At 35.6% G+C, this 24,063-nt stretch overlaps 1 protein-coding gene across 4 annotated transcripts in view; it reads right to left on the minus strand.

The window, feature by feature from the left end:
- Window positions 1-1,405: 1,405 nt before the first annotated feature.
- The window catches only part of vdrb (vitamin D receptor b), a 29,118-nt gene continuing 6,460 nt past the window's right edge, over window positions 1,406-24,063 (minus strand). For 3 of the 4 annotated variants that reach the window (XM_051897248.1, XM_051897247.1, XM_051897246.1), the window contains 8 exons: window positions 17,114-17,258; window positions 16,826-16,956; window positions 15,791-15,975; window positions 13,930-14,029; window positions 11,922-12,108; window positions 9,153-9,304; window positions 6,254-6,370; window positions 1,406-6,147 (listed from right to left, as the gene is read on the minus strand). In XM_051897248.1, the coding sequence (XP_051753208.1) occupies window positions 5,894-6,147; window positions 6,254-6,370; window positions 9,153-9,304; window positions 11,922-12,108; window positions 13,930-14,029; window positions 15,791-15,975; window positions 16,826-16,956; window positions 17,114-17,256 (1,269 nt within the window). In that variant the 5' untranslated portion in view covers window positions 17,257-17,258 and the 3' untranslated portion in view covers window positions 1,406-5,893. The remainder of the gene's footprint in view (window positions 6,148-6,253; window positions 6,371-9,152; window positions 9,305-11,921; window positions 12,109-13,929; window positions 14,030-15,790; window positions 15,976-16,825; window positions 16,957-17,113; window positions 17,259-24,063) is intronic. The other variant, XM_051897249.1, reaches the window with a different exon arrangement.

Raw genomic sequence — 24,063 nt, forward strand, 5'->3', positions numbered from 1 at the left:
TCAGTCCCAGCAATCCCACACCCATCCAGCCAATATTGTTTGAGTATCTACTCTCATAGATCCCATTTCCTCAAAATGAAAGCAACTTGAAGACATGCACTACGTCTGAATATACGTACTTCCATACACATTCATACTACACACATATAGTATATAGCATGTGTACAGTATGAATGTACTATATTTGTCATGTTTTCATTGTCCTATGACCTGCTTCACTGTCATTCACAGATCCTCTCTTTTGGCCTCATGGGATAGTAAAGTGTCCATTGGATGCTCAATAAGAAGCAGTAGTCATCCGGACACTTTTTCAAATTCGATGAACAGATACCACATTATGTTGCTGATTACCTCGATACATCTGCGTGTCCGCCATACTGAGCCTCCTAAACACAGAAACGTGAATTGACAGTTTCTTCCAAACGATTTTCACAAGAATAGGTTTGTCATTCTGCATATTCCAGATAACACACAACTCAAAATTAAAACGAATGCTAGTGGCTAACTAATACTAATTAAAACTAGTGTTCATAAACGCAACAGATTAGAGAAGGTAACAAAATATTTATTCAGTTTTTTTTTTTCAAATTAGAATATATAGAAACATCGTGCACTGTATTTTTTTCAATATATATTCGAACCAATAATCTAAGCTTGTATTAACTGAGATAGGGCTACATTAATGTATAATATAACTTTGTGAAGGGATGAAGTTGCTCACTTTCGTTTTCGAACTAACCTTCACGTGGCGTTCCCTTCCCGCCAAAACGCCGTAAATGAATCCTACTTATGCCAAAATGTCCATGACTTCTATTGAATAATAATAATAATAATAATAATAATAATAATAATAAATGCCACGGCAAACATTTGAAGACTATCACACTGCCAAGCCGATCAATTTATTATTTGAGCTATATTAATTATTAATAGGGCACAGTCTATCCAGCGTAAAGGCCTCCTCTCTGTTGACTGCCATTCAAAAATATCTCCTGACCGTTTCAGCACGACAGCGCTGTCAGGGCCAGAGTTAATGCCACTGTTGCTTTATCTTTTTAATGTCGTGAAACTTGGACAAGTAAAATAGCTTAGCAGTTAGCATAGCCGAATATCAGCATAATCTGTCGACTGCCTCAGTGACAGTGTGTACAATGTCTCCATCTAGTGGCCATAAACACGAAATGCAAGTGAGCTAAATATTATAATATACATGAACAACTTTATCTTTTATATGTAATATTACATGGGAAAAATGTGCTTTGACAAACAGGTTTGAGAATATTTGATGAGCCCTTTCTAAACATAGGATCACATGACAAAAATCATTTAATCGTTAATTTTGCTAGAATATGCTGACAGCCTTCCCCACTTTCCCCTATATGACAGAAAACCAAAGTAACCAGTGTTTATTATTATATTCTTTTATTGATTTGTAAAACATTTGACCAATATTACATGAAATCAGGAACATGAATTTACAATACTTTATGATGAAAAAAAAAAAAAAAAAAAAACAGGCATTTTTAACAGTTTCATGAATGGTCATATTCAACTGGTTTTGTCCTGGTGAGCAGGCGTACTACTGTTAGCCTGTAAACAGCTAGCATTTGCATTACAGTTTTCTTTATGGTACCCATTCACTAAGAGACAGAAGTGCTTCAGCACTTATGAGCCATTTAGTGCCACAAACTTTCTATTGATCTCCTGTCCTATGGTGCCCAGACAGAAGAGGAGAGGTAAAGAGCATGTCTCTCTTCATCAACTCTTTGTCACAGATGACTCTGTCATCAATTCGAATCCATCTTCTACTCCGTTTTAGGATTGACCTGGCATGAGGTATTGACCATAGAGTGTATATGCATTTTTGTACGAGGTAACGTTTGAGCATGTGTGATTTGCAGGGTAGATGATGTCCACTTGACAGATCACCGTTTAAAAAGAGAAAAAGAGAGAAGGCCATGCTCTGTCATGTTTTGTGTAATTTTTTTGCGGAGCAGCAAAATCCAACTGAGCAGTCAGAATAAAGAAGGGGAGGGGCCTGAGGATGGCCAACCAATCCCAGCAGCAACTGAACACTGTCAATCATGGAAGTGACCACGCCTTAACAGATCTCAGCTTTCTTGTGAACGTGTACATTTGTTGTCTGTCTGTCCGTGTATGTGAATGTTTGAACGTGTTGGAGAAAGCTAAGGATACAAATACTGTACACGCAGATAATAATAGTTTAAAAAAATCTGATAAAACAACTGTTAAGGCGTCTTTGTTGTTAAGTGATATTCATACATGAGGTACTGGGTTGTCCATGTGAGCCACTGCACAGCAATAAATACAAACATGAATCATAAAAAAATACAAATCAAATGTGTCTGTTCCCCAGAGAGGTAGTTTGTTATGGTTACATTTTGGACTCGGAAAAGAGACCAACATCAATTTCATCTCTGTCCTTCTCACGTCTCGCCATCATCATCAGCATCATCATCATCATCATCATCATCATGCATAATGTATATCTTGCAACGGTTTAAATATGACATGTTGTCCTGGTTTGTCTGATATAAATTTATGGTAAGTGCTGCAGGGATATTCTCACTCGTTCATCACGAAATCAGAACAAAACAAATAAGTGAATGATTACAAAAATGCTCATAACTGGAAGATTTCATTGTTTTCCAGTTTAAAATTGAGTGTACATCCTTATCCCATAAAGTACTGAGCAGCTTAGTATAGAGAGAAGGCATGAAGATGATAAAATAGACAGTTTGAAAGAGAGCAATAAGATAGTGAATATAGTGAATATATATTCACTTGCTCTCTTTCAAACTTGTAGACAATTTGAAAGAGAGCAATAAGATAGTGAATATATATATATATCTATATTCACCTGCACTGGGCAGGAGGTTAGCATTCAGTCGTACTTTCCTATATTTGCATACCTACCCAAACATACACACACAACCATCTGCCCTGTGCCTCCACCTGTACAGATATCAGAATATCAAAACTAGTCTACAAGAAAATATTTTAATCTTTTACATTTGCAAAGTAATACTCATAGATATATATATATATATATATATATATATATATAAAGCAAACCTTCCATATCATTAAATCTTAAGTGCCATGACTAAGTTATTTATTAGTAATATACTGAGGAAACGATAACCTTTTTACTCACACACAAATTACCCAACTATGCTGGGCCGAATATGTGGCACCCAATCAAATATGAATATACTTGGTGTATAGGTAAATGCTATACATCGCCCTCGCTTCATAAACGCACGCTTCCACAGACACACGCGCACTGCGCCCGCCTAGCTGAGGAACCGCAGTTTCCAGGTAGTTAAATTCAGCTTACACGATCATTAAATCGTCGACCCAGTTCCGACACCAAACTCACACCTACAGACAATCTTCATTAACGATGATTAACACTCATACCACAGAAAAGTTTTTCCTAATGACCCTGAGCCCTGACCGAGAAGTAGAAGATTCATACAAATCAGACGTGATTTAAAAAAGAGATTGCGGAGAAAGTGGAGAGAACAAGATATATAAAGCAACAGAGATAGAACTCTGTAAGTATCAGCCCTCTAATGCGACTCAGGGAGTCGACAGTCTCGCAAATATCACATACAGCTATTATACACAGTGGAGAAAAGGACTCTTACGTACTTAAAAAGCATAAAGAGATCAATTAAAATGAATAACTGTTAACAGCTGAGGCCAAGCTAAGGCAGCCGTGTTTGGTTTAGAGGACACAATGCAGGCAGTGGCCAGAGTGATATTAACACGGTGAACAGAGACATGCAAAAAAAAAAAAAAAGTCTATACCATGGCCGACATGGTATTAGGTGTCTGTAATTACTGTTTAGATAATAACAACCCAGCATAAGAAAAGAATGTGCTGAGTTTTGTTATGCTGTAATTAGATTATGCTTTGAAGAACCTGCCTGTGCAAACAAATAGCAAAAACACCCAGGTAGCATGTAAAACCGTGGTTACTGATGACAAACATCAAGATCATAAATTATCCAGCATGCTGCTATTAGAGTTACCTTAAAAAAGTGAGAACCAGTCTTATTTCTCAGTAAAGTCATTCCTAGTAGTGTGTGATGCACAAAACCCAAAATTATTTGAATCTCCCCAAACCTGTCAAGAAGATACCCATCATATTTCACCCCAAAATTAAAAAAATATTAATTTTACATTATTTTCAATTAATTTTTCTAATTATATTTATTAAGAACAGTTTTCATTACCGATGTGAAAAAATGTCCTCACTAGAATATGAAGAGAAAATAAATATTATTTAAAATGTTATGAATAGATAATTGTAATATAGATTACATATTTGGGTAACATTTTACAATAAGGTCTCATTTGGTAAAACTAGTTAATGTATTAACTAACATGAACTAACAATGAGCAATACAGTATTTATTAATCTTTGTTAATGTTAGTTAATAAAAATACATTGTTCATGTTAGTTCACAGTGCGTTAACTAACATTAACAAGTAAAACTTTGATTTTAATAATGTATTAGTAAATGCTGAAATTAACATTAACTAAGATTAATAAATGCTGTAGAAGTATTGTTCATTCTTAGTTCATGTTAACTCAAGTAGTTAACCTTATTGTAAAGTGTTACCTATATTCAATATCATATTAGAGTAAAATTACATTTGGGGAGATTTTTTTCTTTTGGGTTGAAATATGACCTAGAATCTTTTTTTATTATAGCTTTATAACTCTTGCTTTTGTGAAAGTTCTATAAATTAAAAAGGTAAAATTAAAATTCATGATAAAAAGCATTCAGGATTTTGTTAACTGTGTCATGAGGAAAATCAAATGTGATGACTAATGGGACTAAAGCGTAAATCTTTGTTAGGGAAAACATAATTAGTTAAATTAATCTGAAAAAAAAAAAAAAAAAAATTAAAAGAAAAAAAATGAATGACGGAATGCAAGAGTTGAGATATATGTAACCTATATGATTTACAGATGTGAGGTAAAGCTCTCAGTTTTTAAAAAACATAATTCATGGTTCCAATTCCTGTGTGTTTGCATAAATGCAGTATAAAGTGTAGTCTTTACATATTGATTATAGCCAGCCAGGGCTGCAGGGTCTCCCTCTGCTAAATTCTACCATAAGCCACAAGAAGCGCTTATATTAAACTCTATTTACACTAATCGAAAAAGGTAAGAATATAGATACCGAGTCTTATTTACAGGTTAGCTGCGTGGCAAGCGCTAATGCCGCACTAACCACTTTGCAGAGGCGTTAGATAATTGGCCAATCACAGCAGAGGCAAACATTAAAGAAGACAGCCATTGTTCAGCAACCTATCAGAGCTGTGGAGGCAGAGGAAGGGGGCGGAGCTGCCGTTTGATTAGTTAAGTGGCTAGGCGTGGGGTGAGTTAGAGCTGTGTGCTTGCATTAGTACTTTTAACCCTGTGCATTTAAAGGCAGGAGGTGAAGAGACAGGACATCAGCAGTAGTGGACAGCGCTTTGGGGACCATGCAGAGGTTTTGAACAGGACCACACACTCACACAGTCATCCTACACATGCAGTGTAATACTGTTGGCTATTGATAATACAGTAAAATATTACTGTATTGAGGTGCCACAGTGAAAAACACCATGACCATATTACATTCTTGTAAGAATGTCCTCCTTACATACAACAAACAAACGGAAACATCTATGGCACTCCCTAGCCGATCTGTAAATGATGAGGGATACACATATACACACACACACCACTCACAAACTTCGTCCTGGAAACTCTGTATGCATTTTAAGGTGATTGTCCGTACATTCACTCCACACCCCTCCGGGTCACACCATTTAACCCGCACGTCTTGGTCTGACTCGGGTGAAGTTACTAAGTGACCTGTCCGCCGAACACTTCCAACACCAGAGGGGTCAGCTGCATGCTGTGTTCGGGCTGGAAAGAAAGGGAGCGGTACTGCTTGGAGTGCTCTTCGTTCAGGCTACGGAGGTCCGCCAGCTTCTGGATCATCTTAGCGTAGAGCAGACGGCCCCCCGGGTGATGTGCGCGGATGTACGCCTGCAGAACCTCAGATAACCTGTCCTGCAACGCTTCCACTCGCACGTGGTCCTGCACCCCAGGCCGGTCTACGAGCACACAAACACAGACAAATGAGATTCCTGTTTGCAAGCATGGGCATGTTTTAAAGTCTCAGTCTGTCTGATGTTTTGTGTATTTGGGATACACGCTGACCTGGAGACAGCAGACAAATGGCCATCAGCAGCACATGTTCCTCCTCATGTAGGTTGAGCTTTTTCAAGCCCACCTGAAACTTCACCAGAGGCTCCAAAAGCTCTAGAGTGTGTCCAGCTGCACCCCCAAACATACACAAAATCAGGATGATTTCATGAAGCATAACCATGGGTGCTGTTCATCAAAAACTATGGACATTTTTTTTTTTTTAATTATTTCTGATAACCCAAAAGTGAAAAAATTATGAACAATATTGCTATTGTTTTATAATTTATATTTTAATATTATTATATAATTACTATAATTATAATTTAAAAATTTAGAATTAATTTTAAACAAACTTACAATACAATAAACAATACTTCCATAACATGTATTGATCTGCATTTATCAGAATTGCTAATTTAATAATTATAATAAATGATAATTATTTTATATTATATATATATATATATAAAAAATTCATAATTTTAAACCTAAAAATGTCATAAAACAACAATAAAAAAATACTTTCATAGTATATATTTATGCTAAATTCTAATGTTAATTTGTACTGAACATATTAGGGGTTGCACAGACTTGTACTGAATTCTCTGCCATGACGCTTTTAACTTGACATCGACTAGTCACTGATCATTGCCAATAAAGGGCGAAACAGGATAAGAAATTTTTGAAGTCCACATTTACACTGCGTATCAAACAGTTAATAACAAATAAATGCATACTTCGAGAGCGCTCCACAAGATATATACAAAGTTCTGTCATGAAACTCTAGATGGCGCAGGCTAATAGGTCCTTAACTCAACCTGCTCGTGATCACATCATTATCTATAGGACACAGATGATTGGTTCCTGCTGCATTAGTAGCCAATGAGCTTGCATGCTCAATCTTAAAATAAATGAGTAGCATTTGCCTTAGCAGTGCAGCACGCTTTCAGAAACCCTCCACCTTCCCCAGCTCCACCTGTATAGATCTGCTACGGGTAATTCACGTACGCTATATTGTACAGCAGCAGCATGTCTTACTTGCTCACAGCAGCGTGTCGTGTATGTATTGGCAGTAGCAAGTCCCGTACTTGCTCTGTAGCAGCAGCAGCAATAATCAACAGCAGCAGCAATAAAAGCAGCAGCAGCGTAGCAGAACTATTCCGCCAAGTCCAAACATATCTACATTGTCATACCCATTACCATGCCAAACACTCCAAGAGTTGTCATGACAGAAGTCTGATTATACCATCTGGATGCATGCACATTTTAAACAGCTTATTGTACACCTAAGTTAATCACCGTTCTAAAATAAAGCGCTGCTACATTATAACGCACACACATATAGACAGTAGTGAGCACAGAAACATTCAGTAGCGCAGAAATGTATTGTCAACACTGTTCTGTGATTTATCAATAAAATAGCTTAGAAACTGAAAAGTTTTAGCATATATGTCTTACCAACTATAACCCAGTTTCACTATTAGTAGACAGACGCTGCCATGTAGAATTAATTCACACACGCAAACGCTCTCTCACTAATGCATTCATATAAATGGAATCTTTACTGTGCAACTTTATCTGTATCTGATTTAGAATGAGCAGAAATCTGTGAGAAATATAACGACCTAAAGACAAAAGAACTGATAAAAATAAGCTGTTATGTAGGAGCAATATGCCATAGCTGTGCACAAGGCGACCCACGTTCGAATCTTAGCTCGAGGTTCAGGCTTATTTGATTATTAACGACGCCATCAGAGACTAGTCAACGTCTACTCGACTTTAATCACATAAATGTTGACTTTAAAAAATCTGAAGTTTCATTTCAAGGTAATGTATTATTAACTTTTTGTTTATAAATTAACAAACCAAGATTAAAAAAAAAAAAAAATGCTGTAAAAAACAGTTTATTGTTAGTTTATGATACATAATGATAACGAATTGTAAAAAGTTACCCAAACTTCTTTTTGTGAAATGTTTGTGCTATATTTCTTTTTAAAAAAGATTTACAGTAACAAGTTAACATTAGTTAACAACATTAGTTAACATGAACTAATAATGAACTACACTTACACAGCATTTATTAATCTTTGTTAATGTTAATTTCAACATTTACTAATACATTATTAAAATCTTGTTAACATTAGTTAATGCACTGTGAACTAACATGAACAAACAATGAACAACTGTATTTTCATTAACTAACGTTAACGAAGATTAGTAAATACAGTAACAAATGTATTGCTTATGGTTAGTTAATGTTAGTTAATACATTAACTAATGTTTAACTAATAAACCATATTGTAAAGTGTTACCAGATTTACTTAGTTTGATATTTTATCATCAATACAAAGATTTTCAAGTGTGAAAATGCATGTAAAAGTGAAAAAGTGTCAAAATAGATTTGAGCCACTGTAATCATCTTGATGCATAAAACTGGTATAAAAATTGTTATATAAAAAAAAACAAAAAAAAAAAACACATTTCACCTTGCAATGCACTTTGATAAATCATAAGATTAACTGCTGATGAGAAATAAAATGCAGTAAAACTTCCTCTTTAAAATAAAGAAAAACTTTGACATAACACTGAACAGTTGCATGTTATTGTAGTATGATTACATACTGCTGTAGTATTTAATGATCTGAATTAGCTTTTTTATATTTTCAGTTTTCATTTTAATTTTATTGTTTTTTTCATTTTTATTGGTTTTTAACATTTCTATTTTGATTTAACTTATTTTTTTCAGTAATTTTAGTACATCAACTTCTAATTTTAGTTTAATTTTTTTAACTTATTCATGTCATATTTATATTTTATTTCATTTAACGAAAATGCTTTAAAAATAACACTGCAATCACTGCATGTCAACGCATGAAACGATGTATATCAGTGTGAGCTTGTTTATGTGTACCTTTTGTCACATCATTGACGCAGTATTTAAACTCTGGTCCTCCACAGCTCCAACTCATGTCCTCTAGACTGAAAGACTGGTTAGACCTTAGCATGATCACTTCTATAGCACTGGACTTCAGCAAAGCAATCTGATCTTCAGCTGTCAGCTCTCTGAGACACACAAGAACAGACACAAACACATACACATCAAATGTTGGCTCATGCTGGATTCTGTGAATGGCAGATGTAGAGGGAGTGGGTGAATTCAGTTCAGATAACATGACACTCCTATGGTTACCACAGCAACCTGCAGTCCTTAATGCATATGTATATACGCACATTCTGAGGAAGCTGGGAAATACATGGAAGTGCACAGAGGCAGGCAAGAAACACATACTCAGAGTGACAGTTTATAAGGTCAAAACTATTTTTATATTCCTGAGGAAATCAAATAGATGACAGTCATGTCAACAATAACCTGTTGGGAAAATGGTGGAACTTTACACAAACAAGCACCACTAAATGGATGAAAGGAATGTACAGAACACCCTTGCTCAGGGTCCACAAATTTTTATAGTCCCAGGCCCTGTGAAATTAAGACGCTGCCCTTGCTACACACACAGATATCAGGGGGATTGTGCGCCATTCAGTTGAACTGAGCAAGACAATTCTATTCTCAATTCAAACAAGACAGAGAATTATAATTTATAGTGTCAAAAACAGAGGGTGGGAAAAGGGGAGACAACATCCAATAAAACGCAGATCTGCAACTCATTATGAATATTAAAATATGACAGAGTTGAGGGCACCTTGATGCATTTTAAAAATATAACCATATGACAACAAACTCCCAAGAATGAGGGAGAAATGCAGAAGAACATTTAAAAGGCCTAATAAAATTTTCATTACATTTACAAGCACTATAGTCTCTGAACAAACGTCACACATCAATTTAACACAAAAAAATAAAGACAGTTACTTTTTGTCCACTGGTCTTTGAATTTTCGGTTTACATCACTGTTCTGTTCTGTGTATCAGAATAATTCCTCATGTCATCGCGTTCATAATCAGACGTACAGTGTCCTTATTTGTACATATATTTCATTTGAAGACGTGATCAAATATATGTGCATACGCGGTGTTGGTTGATGTTTAGAGCGATAGAGTATGTGAAATATGTCCATAAAACTTGAAACATGCTTACTCCAGTCAGCATATGATCTTTGATTGATTGCGAGCATTGTTAACTCACTGTTAATTCTCCACTGTACCGTGATCTCATGCGTAATACAGCGCAGTGATTGGATTAAGTTCATTCTCATGAATAAATGCAGAGAAGTGCTCAGAATCGGCTAAAGTAGAACAGGATGATGCAGCCTCAGCAGCCAATTGCACACTCCAGATGCACCCTTCTACGTCAGACTCCATGACGTTGCTTCAATTTTGCTTTTCAACCCGGAAGAACGAAATTTCCCAGAAAAGAGCAAAAAAAAAAAACTATTTCTACTTTGTGATTAAATTTATGAGTGCTTTAATGTTTTTCAGTTATGTGCAGCTTGTACATATCTGCCCACATTTCAAAAAATGTGTTCTGGGGTTTCATGACCCTTTAAATTTAAATTCAAATTTAAAGAAGCAGAATTAAAATGTAATGAAAATATATAGGTGGCATTTCAGACATTTATTTTTAAGGCAGAAAATATATATACAGACACAAAAACTCACGAGCCACTTTATTAGGTACACCTTGCTAGTACTGCCTTAATAATTCGTGACATAGATTCAACAAGGTAATGGAAATATTCCTCAGAGATTTTGGTCCATTTTGACATGATAGTAACACGCAGTTGCTGCAGATTTGTCAGCTGCATATCCACGTGAATCTCCTATTCCTTCACATCCCAAAGGTACTCTATTGAATCTGGTGACTGTGGAGGCCATTTGAGTATAGTGAACTCATTTTCATGTTCAAGAAACCAGTTTGAGATGATTTGAGCTTTGTGACATGGTGCATTATCCTGCTGGAAGTAGCCATCAGAAGATAGGTACACTGTGGTAACGAAGAGATGGACATGGTCCGCAATCGAAGCATGTTTCATAAAGTTACGAGCCAAAACGTGACATAAATGCCACATCGGTTTATTATTTACATATGGGTCTTGCGGGGCTTCACGTACAAAAACTTGCTCAAGTTTAGTCAAAGCCCAAAACAATTATGCTTGTTGTATCCTACTCTGTGAGACCTTTCAAATGACATATAACATGATTATCTGAGCTGTATGATGCTTTTGACACATTGGAGTACATAGTACAAAAAAATATTTCATAAATTCTGTTTTTTTTTTTTTTTTTTTAGCAAATAACTCAGCAGTACTTAGGAGTTAATCAAAGTGGCTACATTCGTTGTAAAGTTCAGACTCTAAGCTTTCAAATGACACCTATTTTTTGATGATCAAGACAAGAATTTTTAAAAATATGATTATTAATTTTTTTGTAGCTAGGTGGCGCCCGTGGGCAGTACACTCAGTTAAAAGGTTGAGTTTCTAAGCTTTAAAATGATACCTATTTTGTGTCAGTGGTTGCTTAGTAATTTGTTTATGAATTTTTTCACGGGGGTGGTGTCCCGCTGGGACAAGCAGTTGAAGAGGTGTACCTAATAAAGTGGCCAGTAAGTGTGTGTATATATATATATATATATATATATATATATATATATAGAGAGAGTACATTCCAATTCAGCAATTCCTCCTGCCATTTCAATTAAAATGAACTCATTAATATACTTTACCTGAATCCAGGAATCATCTTAGCAAAGCCGATGACTTTTTGAATGCTGTAGGAAACCAGGTCAGCCAGGTGAGGAAGCATGGAAAGACCGGTGCCCTCATCTTCCTTTGAGTCCGGGCTGGAGCTCAAACCCTGCTCCTGATACATCATCAACAGATTACTCAGATTCATCTTACGATCTCCTGACTCTACAGATGTGAGGAGAGAGAGAGGGGGTGAGGGGGAGAAAGAAGAAAAAAGGATTAATGCTTTGCTTCATCTCAGCAACCTTCAACAATTCATGTAACAGGTACACTGCAGTCTTCCAGCATTTTCTGAATGTTGACTAAATTTACACTCCGAACAGTTGCCAACAAATCAAAGGAAATGTTATCATTCTTTGACTGTAATGAAGTTACTTTGCATTAAATAAAATTAATGATTTATTTATTTTTTTATTAATGATTTTTGTGGTGGGCCAGTGAAAATCTTGGTATGGCAAGTAAAAATCTGAATCAAATGACCCAAGAAAAAAAATGGACAGGCACGCTATTTTGATACACTGGCCGACAACTCTGTCTACTTAGCTAAATAACAGAAGTGTTATCTCCCCCTTGTGTCTGTTCCAAAATCTGCCATCAGCCTTATGTAATACAGCCGGATAACAAACAACTTCTGCTATTAATGTTTAGTGAATTGTATGGAAATAATGTGAACATTTTTTTTTTACATTTCAGCAATTTTGTGTACATTTAATTTGCTGTCATTAAACTGCATTATGTATTATGGCTGCACGATTATGGGGGGAAAACATAATTGTTGCTTTTTACCCTTGATATTGTAACTGTTTAACAATTTGTATTTTTTGTTATTCAGATTTGTAATAAATTATGCACAGCTTGCATTAAATTCATTGAAGACGTCTCTCCTGCATGATTCCACAGGTACACGTGACTAGTTGAGCCTGCAGCTCAGCACAAGCTCACTGACTGTCAGCGTACTGTGTTCCACACTGCAAACGCCTTCATAACAATAAACAAAGCTGTCAACAGTCAACACAGCAGAATAAATCTCTTATTTACATTTTCCTATAGAGCAAACAATATCAACATATCTGAACAGCTGAAAAACGTTTCGATACAACACAAATAGACAAATGTAATGCTGTCATCGACACTTTTCACAATGAATTAAATCAGCGGCATTTGAAAAATTAATCTGAATTGTTTTCCAATTGGTTATTTAATATATTTTTAAAAACCCAGAAAAAGAAATAAAACCATGATATAAAAGTACTCATATTGTGAGATGTAAGGATTATGGCCAAACCAATTATCCCTAGTAGAGAATTTTTAACAAATGTCATATTTAATGTTACAAAGTCAACTTGCTTCTTCCAGGATGAGCCATATGTTTGTGTGTGTGTGTGTGTGTGTGTGTGTGTGTGTGTGTGTGTATGTATATGTGTGTATGGTAAACACTACATTATGGGGACCAAATGTCCCCACAAAGATAGTAATACCAGTAATTTTTTAACTTGTGGGGACATTTCTTTGGTCCCTATGAGGAAATCTGCTTATAAATCATTAAATTATGTTTTTTTGAAAATGTAAAAATACACAAAGTTTTCTGTGATGGGTAGGGTTAGGGCTATAGGGGACAGAATATACAGTTTGTACAGTATAAAAATCATTATGTCTATGGAAAGTCCCCATAAAACATGGAAACCCAACATATATGTGTGTGTGTGTGTGTGTGTGTGTGTGTGTGTGTGTATGTGTGCACGCATGTGAATAGTCTGTTTGTCATTAGAGTGGCTCTCCTGTGACGTCAGACATGGTGAGATGGACGGAGCCTGCTGTGCATATAAGACACACATACCTCTAACACACAAACACACAAGCCTGCCTGCGCCTCACACTGAGCTGAAAAACATTTCTCAGAATGAACTTTACAGGTGATTTATGCACAAACGACTGTGTGTGTGCATTTGTTTAGCATGTATACACATTTGTGTGTGTGTGTGTCACCTGGAGAGTGGCTGAAGGAGTCTGAGGAGGCGTCTGATAATGAATGAAGAGACGCGGCTCGGCTGGCACTACGTGTAACTGGACCCTCTCTAACTGGAGGCTGCAACACAAAACACACACACATAAACATGAACACACTGAACAAATTAGCAATGTATAGATGCCTAATAAACAAAAAAGTGAATCATAAAAATATTTGAACACTTAAAGTATGAATGTCTCTGCATTACCTATATAACGACATATCAAATCAATGACATTTATAGCAAACATTTGGTCAGAAAAAAAAGTAAATGTTAGGCTTCATATAAAATAATACAAATATTGTTTGAAATTAAGACAAAAGGTATCTGGACACTTTCTGGTTGTCAAATGCTAGTGGAAAATGTTCATAGTTAATGTACTAAACTATGGTTGCTCTCCAAGGAGATACATACATATCATATACACACTACAGATCAAAAGTTTGGGGTTAGTAAGATGTTTTTGTTGACTTTTATTCAGGAAGGACACTTTAAAGCTGCAGTCCATAAGTTTTGCCTCTTTGTCGCCATCTCTGTTTGAAACCTGGAATTGCAGTTATTTGCGGAATTATCATCTTTACGTGGGTTGTGCATCAGCACGGCTCCTCAGCGCGGATTTAATCTAATGTTTTCTGTCAATCACCACATCAGTGTGGATACTGTACTTCAGAATCACAGATTCTATGTCTTGGAAGTATGACCAAAATAAGAATTTCACCAGAAAATGTCATCTGAACAAGTAAATAACAATGTTTTGAACACTGGTTGGTTTTGTACTTGCTCAAAAATTGATTTTGGATAATTTTTAACCAAAAAAGTTACAGATAGCAGCTTTAAATTCATTAAGTGACAGAAAGGACTGTCATATTGTTACAAAAATGTATATTTTAATGCTGTTCTTTGGAACACTCTATTCATCAATTGGCGCTTTTCCACTGCGTGGTACTACTCGGCTCGGCACAGCTCAGCTCACTCTACTTTCGGTTTGCTTTTCCATTGCAGTTAGTATCGCTTTAAAGTGGGTGGGATTATAGACTGATCGTTACAGTTGCGCCGCCTCTACTGCCGTGGATCCCCTCTTCATCTACCAACGATTCTGCACCTCATCTACTGACCATGATACAGCCATTTCTTTTTTCAAGTTGCGTGCGACAGTCGTTTAAAGCAAGTCATTTCGCGAACAAATGATACAGTGCGGTGGCTGTTACTGACTATTTAAATCTAGCGGGTTTGGTGTCTCGTGTTTCAAATCCAATGACGCTGGTAGTGACGATTCTCTCTGACCAATCAGTGATCTTCAGTGTTTTACACATCACATTTAGTATCAGTACGGCTCGCTTGAAACCTCCACCGAGGTGGTACTATTTAAGCGAGCTGTACTGTTCCGTACCGAGCCATCCCATGCAGTGGAAAAGCACCAAAAAGTGAGCCGTATTGAGTCGTACCATGCGGTGGAAAAGTGCCAAAAGAATCCTGAAAAAATGTAGCATGGTTTGCATAAAAACATGCAGCACAACTGTTTTCAACATTGATAATAATAAGAAATGTTTCTTAAGCAGTAAATCAACACAGAATTATTTCTGAAGGATCATGTAATGGCTGCTGAAAATTCTAACATTTGACTTAAAATCAATCTAGCTCCAGTTGGTTGAGAATGATTGATCTGAATTTTTTTTTAGAATAATTTGTTTCCAGAAAGCACTTGGTTTGATATTTATTATTACTGGGGGTTTTTTGGTCACTCAAGTGTACAAAAACATATTGGAGCCACTGTACTGGTTGAAAATAAGAATATGCAGAAGAGGGAGAAAAAAAAAAAAAAAAGGATGAGTATTTACTCTGAAACGTGAGAAGTCAGAGTAGGAATCATCATAGGTTTTGTGATGGGCATCCACCAGCGTGTCAATGATGTTGCGCTGCTCCTCTGAGAGCCGGGGCTTCTGCGCCTCCCTCTGAGCCTCCTCATCCTTTCTCCTCTGGATCAGATCCTTTTTTCTCTGAACCTCTTCATCCGTCAGTATAACTGAAGGAAAAGACAGATGAGTATCATTACTATACTCGTGTAATATAATTTTATTACAGGTAAAATACATATAAAAAATAAATGAGAAACTAAAATTGTATGCTGTTTTCAAGTGTTCTATTATGACTATAATTCATCATAATTTAGTTGTTTGCTGATGATAATCAATAGCTTTAAATTCAGTCTCACAGACACTGATAAGGGGAAGACAATTCCATCAGATCGATATTACTTGTAGAAATATCTGGGGGGAAAAAAACTGAACCACAATATCAGAAAACAGCTAAATCTACTGGATATTTCTCTTTATTTTTTTAGGCTGAGAATAATTATTCATTTTCAAAAAAAAACAAACAAACAAACAAACAAACAAACAAAAAAAAACTTTATGACAAATTATCTTATCTTTCTGTGTGTGGTGTTTGTTTTTAAAAAAAACGTGGCAACATACAAGCTACACTTTCTGCTGATAACTCTTCAAAACACAAGAGCAATTGAGCATTTTGAAATCCCTAATCTGAAGTACCTTCCACTTTCAAAATGACTTGCAAAGAATGGCCACTCAGGATCACAAATAGCAAAACTACTTCCTTATACTAAGTATCACTTTGCTAACAGCCTTGTGTAAGGGACCTTCTGTGAAAGAATCACCTTACTCGCTTTTGTTTGGTACAGCCTTATAAATAAATTTCCCTTACTGCAGAGCCTGTAAAAATGACAGTTGAGACACGTTGAGACTCTTACCCAAGTTAAATAAAAATCGAAACTATAATTAAAACATGATATAACAAAGTGACTTGGATCCTCGTGATCAGTGTTCCAAGATGTGTCATGTTGGCTAGTAACTCACACTCTTTCATCATGCCAATATCCAGGCAACGCTTGAGTCTGCAGGCCTGGCAGTGGCGACGGTTATCTTTAGTGATGGTGCAGCTTCCATTAAAAGGACAGGTAAAACTGGCCTTGCGCTTCATACTGCGCCTAATGAACACACGCAAAAAGCACACATGCATGAACTATAAATAGTCTGGCAGTATCACATTGGTTACAGATAATACGTGTTAATGTGTTTCCTAATGAACATCAGTGTAAATGTGTGAATACTAAATTAGATGAGAGAAAATGAGTGAGTGTGTACCTGAAGAAGCCTTTGCAGCCCTCACAGGTCATCGCATTAAAGTGAAAGCCAGTGGCTTTGTCTCCGCACACACCACAGATCCGTGGAACATTACGGTCAAACTCATCTGGCACTTGAGTGGATGTACTAACGGCTGACTCCATCACTGTAGGAGACGAAGGAGGAGGAGAGACAGAGTCATACATACAGAATTGTGCATTTATGGGGATGATGGGAAGAAGAACAGTGACTCTGTGTAATGTACACAACTGGTCGAAAGTCTTTGTAATTAAGGTTTAATCAATTAAGGTTTTTGTAATGTCTTCTGCTCTCCAAGGCTGCATTTATTTGATCAAAAATACAGTAAAAAGTTATATTCTGAAAAATTATTAACCTAATAAACACAAAAAAAGTGAACAATAAAAGTATTTGAACACTTAAAGTATGAATGTCTCTGCATTATATAACAAAATATCAAACCAATTACATTTATTTTTAACATATAGAAAACATTTGGTCAGAAAAAAAAAGGTTTATTAGGTTTCAAAATATACAATAATACAAATATTGTTCAAAATTAAGACAAAAGGTATCTGGACACTTTCTGGTTAAAATTATTCCAATTTAAAATAACTATTTGATTGTATTTTATATGTCACATGATCCTTCAGAAATCATTCTAATATGCTTATTTGGTGAACATTTCTTATTATTATCAATATTGAAAACGGTTGTTGCTGCTTACTATTTTTGTGGAAACTGCGATACACTACTATTTAAAAGTTAGATGTAAGTAAGATAGATTCAAAAAAAAAGAAATTTATACTTTTATTTAACAAGAACACATTAAAATGATCAAACATGACAGTTAAGACATTTATAATGTTACGAAATATTTCTATTTGAAAAAAAAAAGTTATTCTTTTGAGCTTCATATTCAAAGAATCCTAAAAAAATATCACATTTTCCAAAAAAATATTAAGCAGCATGAACTGTTTTCAACATTAAAAAATAAGAACCATTATCTTATTATTAATAATTGAGCACCAATAATAATTGATAAAAACTGAGCACCAAATCAGCAAATTAGATTTCTGAAGGATCATGTGACATTGAAGAAAGGTGTAATGATGCTGAAAATTCAGTTTTGACGTCACAGGAATAACTTACATTTTAAAATATATTAAAATAGAAAACTTTTTTTAAAAAACTGTAATAAGATTTCACAATATTACTGTTTTTACTGTATTTTCGATCAAATAAATGCAGCCTTGGTGAGCATAAGAGACTTCTTTTAAAAACATTTAAAAATCTTAATTATTCCAAACTTCTGACCAGTAGTGTAAGGTAGAAAAAAAAACAAAAAAACAAAAGGAAATTCCCTATTTCTTCAGCACTGACCGACAGCATAACAAAACCACAAATCATAACTGACATTCTTTAGCAAGTGTTGAATAATTAACAATCCTTTAATAGAACAATATATCATTCTGATTAAAGCCATGAGACCAGTTTAACAAACCGAATGGGGGAAAAACAGAGTTCTTTATGTAAGCATCACTAATGTATGCGCATTGATAAAGAGCATACGAGATAGAGGGTAATATTAATTAGCTATCAGTGCTACACCACTGAGGAAGGGCTGGACCGCTCGGAGGATCGGAGTGATTGTAGGAGACCGTGCAAATGAAAACAAACAGATGTCAGTTTCGATATCTCCATCAGAAGCTTTTTTCAAAAAATAAAAAAGAACAAGGTCACATAAACATAAAATCATTATAGCTCTATGGAACAACCCATGAGGAAAAGCAGCCGTGCTGAGATGAGTCAGAGGTCACAGTGACGCACCAACTCAAACAGCTAAAATGCATCAGGTGATAAGAATATTGTCACAATAAATGTGCATATGATAAAAGCACGAGATTAACCCTTTCACTGTCGTGGTAAACGTGACCAGCATTGAAGTGGAAATCTATGTGAAAGGTCACAGGGACATCACGATTCTGTGTGTACAAACAGGAACAGCGCAAACCAAATAAACACAACTCGGCAAAGAGAGTGATGTCACGGTTTTCCTGTTTTCACTCCTTTTTCGTGAGCTCCTCTGTATAAACGCAAAATCTTTCTACTGGAAAATATGCTGAAAGCTTCATATAGTGCAAGTTCCACAAAAGAAATACCAGTTCAGGTCTAATACACACATGACGTGACCTCTTCAAGAGAAAGTTCTCAAATTACTCTTATGCACACAGAAAACTCACACTAATAAAACCATTTCAAAACACTTCAACACATAATGATGCATTTATCTAAATTGGGCTGTTCATTTATTCATCTATTCAAAATGTGTGAAACATTTGCAATCCCCGTTTGTGAAGATTTAGTTGGCAGTCAGCCATAAACATGGCACTACTTATGTGCATATTTTTGAAGGTAACCTGCAGATGGACGTTGTTATTTTTCTTGGCTTTTCCAGTAATGATAATGATCGTTTTTGGTTGTCAATAATCAGACATCTTCAAAAAGGTGAACGGAAGTAAATCATATTATAATAAAATCAAATTAAAATTAATAAATAATCAACAACAACAAAAAAACTGCTTAATAAAATGTATGTGAACTTTGAAGTATAGGCCTACAGTAGTCCCAAATAATTGTTTAAATGTATCTGTTTTTATATAAGAAAATATAAAACAAAGTTGTATTTATTTGAAAGACAGTAATGATAAAGAAATAAACTCAAATCATTTTTATTTTATACATGCTTACATAAGCATTCGCATATCGGTGCAGTCAAGTGCAGGAAAAAAGTCATTGAGTTTCTTTATTCTGGATTGTGCCTAATTTCTCAACAGCCTGTGGAAAAAAATATCTTTTAAATAATAAAGTAGACTTAGTGAAGTGAGCTGTATGACTGATTAGCCTTGCTATACAATATAGTCCTCACCAACTAATATTATGAGCAATGTTCCACATTACAGACAATAAACTAAAATGAGCTTAACATTTAAGGTTCAACACAAAAAGACAGAAGGTTAGGACCATGTTTGGAAACTCCCGGGAAATCCATTTAATAATACTATTCATCTGATAATAAAAACAAGGGTCAAACTTAGGGCTGCACGATATTGGAAAAAAACTGACATTGCAATATTTTGTTTTTCTGCTATATATACTCCGATTTGAAAACAACAGATTTCCCCAGATGACTTGAATAGCTCTATTTGGACAGAATTAATAATTCTAGAATGATTGGGGTGATTTTGTAGTGGAGTGAATCTGTACAAGCATAGATAAATACAATAGAACAAAGATACAAATGAAATAAATAGTGTTTTATGTTTTTCAGACAAGTCTAACAGGTACAGAAACTGAATAATCAAATGTAAAATAACAATGCATAGTCTTCACTGTATAATTTCATAAACTTAATCTTTGATAAAGCTACAAAAGTGAGTTTCTCTTTGTATTCTGTTGTTTGATTAACATTAATGACAGAGACAGCAGCAGGAATATTAGGCTGCTGTCACTTTAAAACCGAATGCATGGATCCAATATAATGATACGCATCAGTTTTCTTTCTCAACGTTTCATTTACTGGGCGGTATGACAGTATATCATGACCAGGGTATAAAGTGTCTATCATTAGAGATCTCACTATATCGTTTATATCACGGTATATATCCGCGTTGCACAGTACTACTTAAAGTTATATACACATAAAAAGTGATAAAGAAACATGCATGAATGAGAAAATAAAGAACGAGACGTGCTTGATGTTGAGCGCAATAAGCTGTGAAAAAGAACTCATGCGGCTGGTGCTCGTGCAGACTGACATACACCCGAAGAGCGTGCACAGAAAGCCGCCTCTTTCAGACAGCATGCAATCACAAATTCAGTTCTCTTTTCCATCTTTTTGTGCTTGAATGGTCAGATAGATGCACAATAATGTCAAAATGCCCATCGCGTGGAGTATTCACATAAACATAGTCGGTTATGTCTTAAATTAACGTAAACAGTTGGGTGAAAACCGTATGTGTTAGTAAATTGGATCTGTGCATTTGGTCTAAACTGCTGATAAACTGCTGTCTGTCTCATTAATGTTATTCAAACAACAAAAGACCAAGAGAAAATCACTCGCTGCTCTTGACTGAATCACGTTTTTAAGTTTCTTTAATAAGAATCAGTTTATATTTGATTCATACAGTGAATACTACGCAGTGTTTTAGTTATATTTATACACTTGATTATTCAATTTCTGTAGTATTTCTTATGTTAAATGTTAAGTAAACCTACCGTAGCTGAAAAACGTAAAGTTTCTTTAATTTGTATCTTTTCTCTATTGTATTTGTCCTACTGTTTGTAATTTCCTTCTTTGTTCTTATTTTTAATAAGAAAAAATAAATAAATAAATAAAAAAAAATAAAAAAAATAGCTATATCGAGATATATATCACTATCGTGAAATAAAATTTCTCTGTGAAATAAGATCTTGGTCATATCGCCCACCCCTACACCACTAAGCCATAAGCGACTCTGTTTGAGAGGAGGATGCTTACCGAGATGGGCATTTTGACATAATTTTGCATGTATGTGTCCGTTCAAGCACAAATAAACGAAGAAGAGAATGGAATTCGGTGCTGTCTGTGCTGCTCTATATTTGCGCACAGAAAACAGCGCACAAGTTCCGAATTGAGTTCTCTTTCTTGCGCTCAAATGGTTTAAAACCACTTGAATGTCCTGACAGGACCTAAAAACACGTGCAAATGATAAACTTTCGCTCTATGATGGTTAAACTTTGCAATTAATCCTGCAATAGCGCGACTGCGCACATTGCGATATCGATGCTAAAACAATATATCGTATAGCCCTACTCACACTTCATATTAGGTGTCTTTAATATGTATTAACATCAAAACTGTTAGGTACAATGTTCTTTTAAGTACAATGTTTACTTTTGCTGCTATTGAGGTTGGATACTGGAAAGATTAGGGACAGGTTTGGTGGTATGGTCAGGTGTAAGGGAAGGGTCAACAGTGTAGTTATAGATGTAATTACAGAAACTAAGCTGTAATTACATGCTGATAAGTCCTCTTTAAAAAATATAATGCCCCTTTCATAAGATGTAATATAAGTCTCTGGTGTCCCCAGAATGTGTCTGTGAAGTTTCAGCTTAAAATACCCTACAGATCATTTATTATAGCTTGGCAAATTTGCCCTATTTGGGTGTGAGCAAAAACACGCAGTTTTTGTGTGTCCCTTTAAATGCAAATGAGCTGCTGCTCCTGACCTGCTTTCCAGAAGAGGGCGGAGCTTTAACAGCTCATGCTTCGGTTGCTCAACAACAACAAAGCTGAATAATCTCACGCAGCCAAAATGACGATCGTCAGTAACGGTGTTCAGCCTTACATTGTTCAAACCAGAGTCAGACACTCATGGAAAGACTCAGGAAGAAATTACAACTTTTAGAATGCAGCTGGACTTTTCTGAATGGTTAGTGGATAAATTTATGTAGTTGCTGTGGAGTCGATTCAACTCATCGACTAGCATGTGCCGTCATGTTAATCTGAATTGACCCTTGTTTATAAAGCAGTCGGGCGTAAAATGACGGCATTGCTACAACAACACTTCCTCTTCTCTAAAGCAGTCCAACATGGCCTCGCCCCCTTTGTTGCTTGTTCTCAGGGGCAGGGTTTATGTAAATTTTAGGGTTAGTGATGTCACTAACCCGGGAAGAAGCTCATTGTAGTCCCTACCAGCCGTTTGTTGTAGTTCTTAAACAGAGAATTCTTTAAAAGAAAATATCTCCCTGCATTGAACTTTGAGCATTGTAACTTTGCAGATTTTGATAATGCTCAAACAGCAACATTACACAGTAACTTAAGTTAAAAAAGTGAAATCATATTCAACCACCACTTCAAATATAAGCAGCACAATGTAAAAACATGTATGTACACAATAAGTGCATTGTTTTAAATTATTAATAGAAATGTTAGTACATAGTAGTTTAAGACAACTGATATAAAGTGGGACCAAAACAAGAATTTAATGCTGAAAGTCTCACAGGATTCTCTTTCCTTTTCTAAAAAGGATGCTAAACACACAATTTAGTCTTTGCTTTCACAAGTCTCCAAAATCATTAACTGCGTGTGCACACTGTGTGTTTTGTTGAGATTCTGGACTGTGCACAATGCAAATGCCACATCTCCGCTATTCGCACTTGCTTCAGTATATGGCTCTTGTTATCAATGCACACATAGCATGAAGGAGATAAGAGACTTTCAGAAAATGTTAAATGTGTCTTAATTGGCCAGTCAGGTTAATGTTTCATCTTATGCCACATAGCATCTTAGGAAATGTGAGAACACCTGGGATATTTTAGGTCTGGACATGTGAAGACGGCATGACTGACACTTTGACTGTGGCCTCACTATATGTATGACTGGTGATGCCCTTTAAGGTAGTGCAGAGTTAATGATTGAACTGACTGAAGCATCACATAGCACTAACAAATATGTAGGCCAAGGTGTACGAGAAAGACAGTCCCTCTTCAGAAGGATGACCTGGTTGTGAGTGCAATGGCCTGTTTATCATAAAAAAGAACATGATGTACACCATGACTAAACCAGAGAAGATCAGCACTGAAATAACATGCATGATCATTATCTTTCAATCAAAAATGAAAGTGAGGATTGACTAAGAATTGACTTTGCTTTTTTTGTTTTTTGAGGAGTTCAAAGAGCAAAGTCATTGCGGATATGCACGGATTAGCATATTCCATAACATATTGCAAGTAGTTATTGTGTAACGTACAGTGTTCATGCTATAGTAACTCTATAACATGTAGCTATGGTGATACTTCAATCGTCATATGTAACTATGGTTCCTTCGCAATAAATACTTCTAGTAACTGAATAATGTGGTTCGACTTTGTAACTAGTGCGACATTTAGGCATAGTTAGGTCATAAATT

The sequence above is a fragment of the Ctenopharyngodon idella genome, chromosome 6 (genome assembly GCF_019924925.1).
Source record: "Ctenopharyngodon idella isolate HZGC_01 chromosome 6, HZGC01, whole genome shotgun sequence".
Classification (NCBI taxonomy): domain Eukaryota; kingdom Metazoa; phylum Chordata; class Actinopteri; order Cypriniformes; family Xenocyprididae; genus Ctenopharyngodon; species Ctenopharyngodon idella.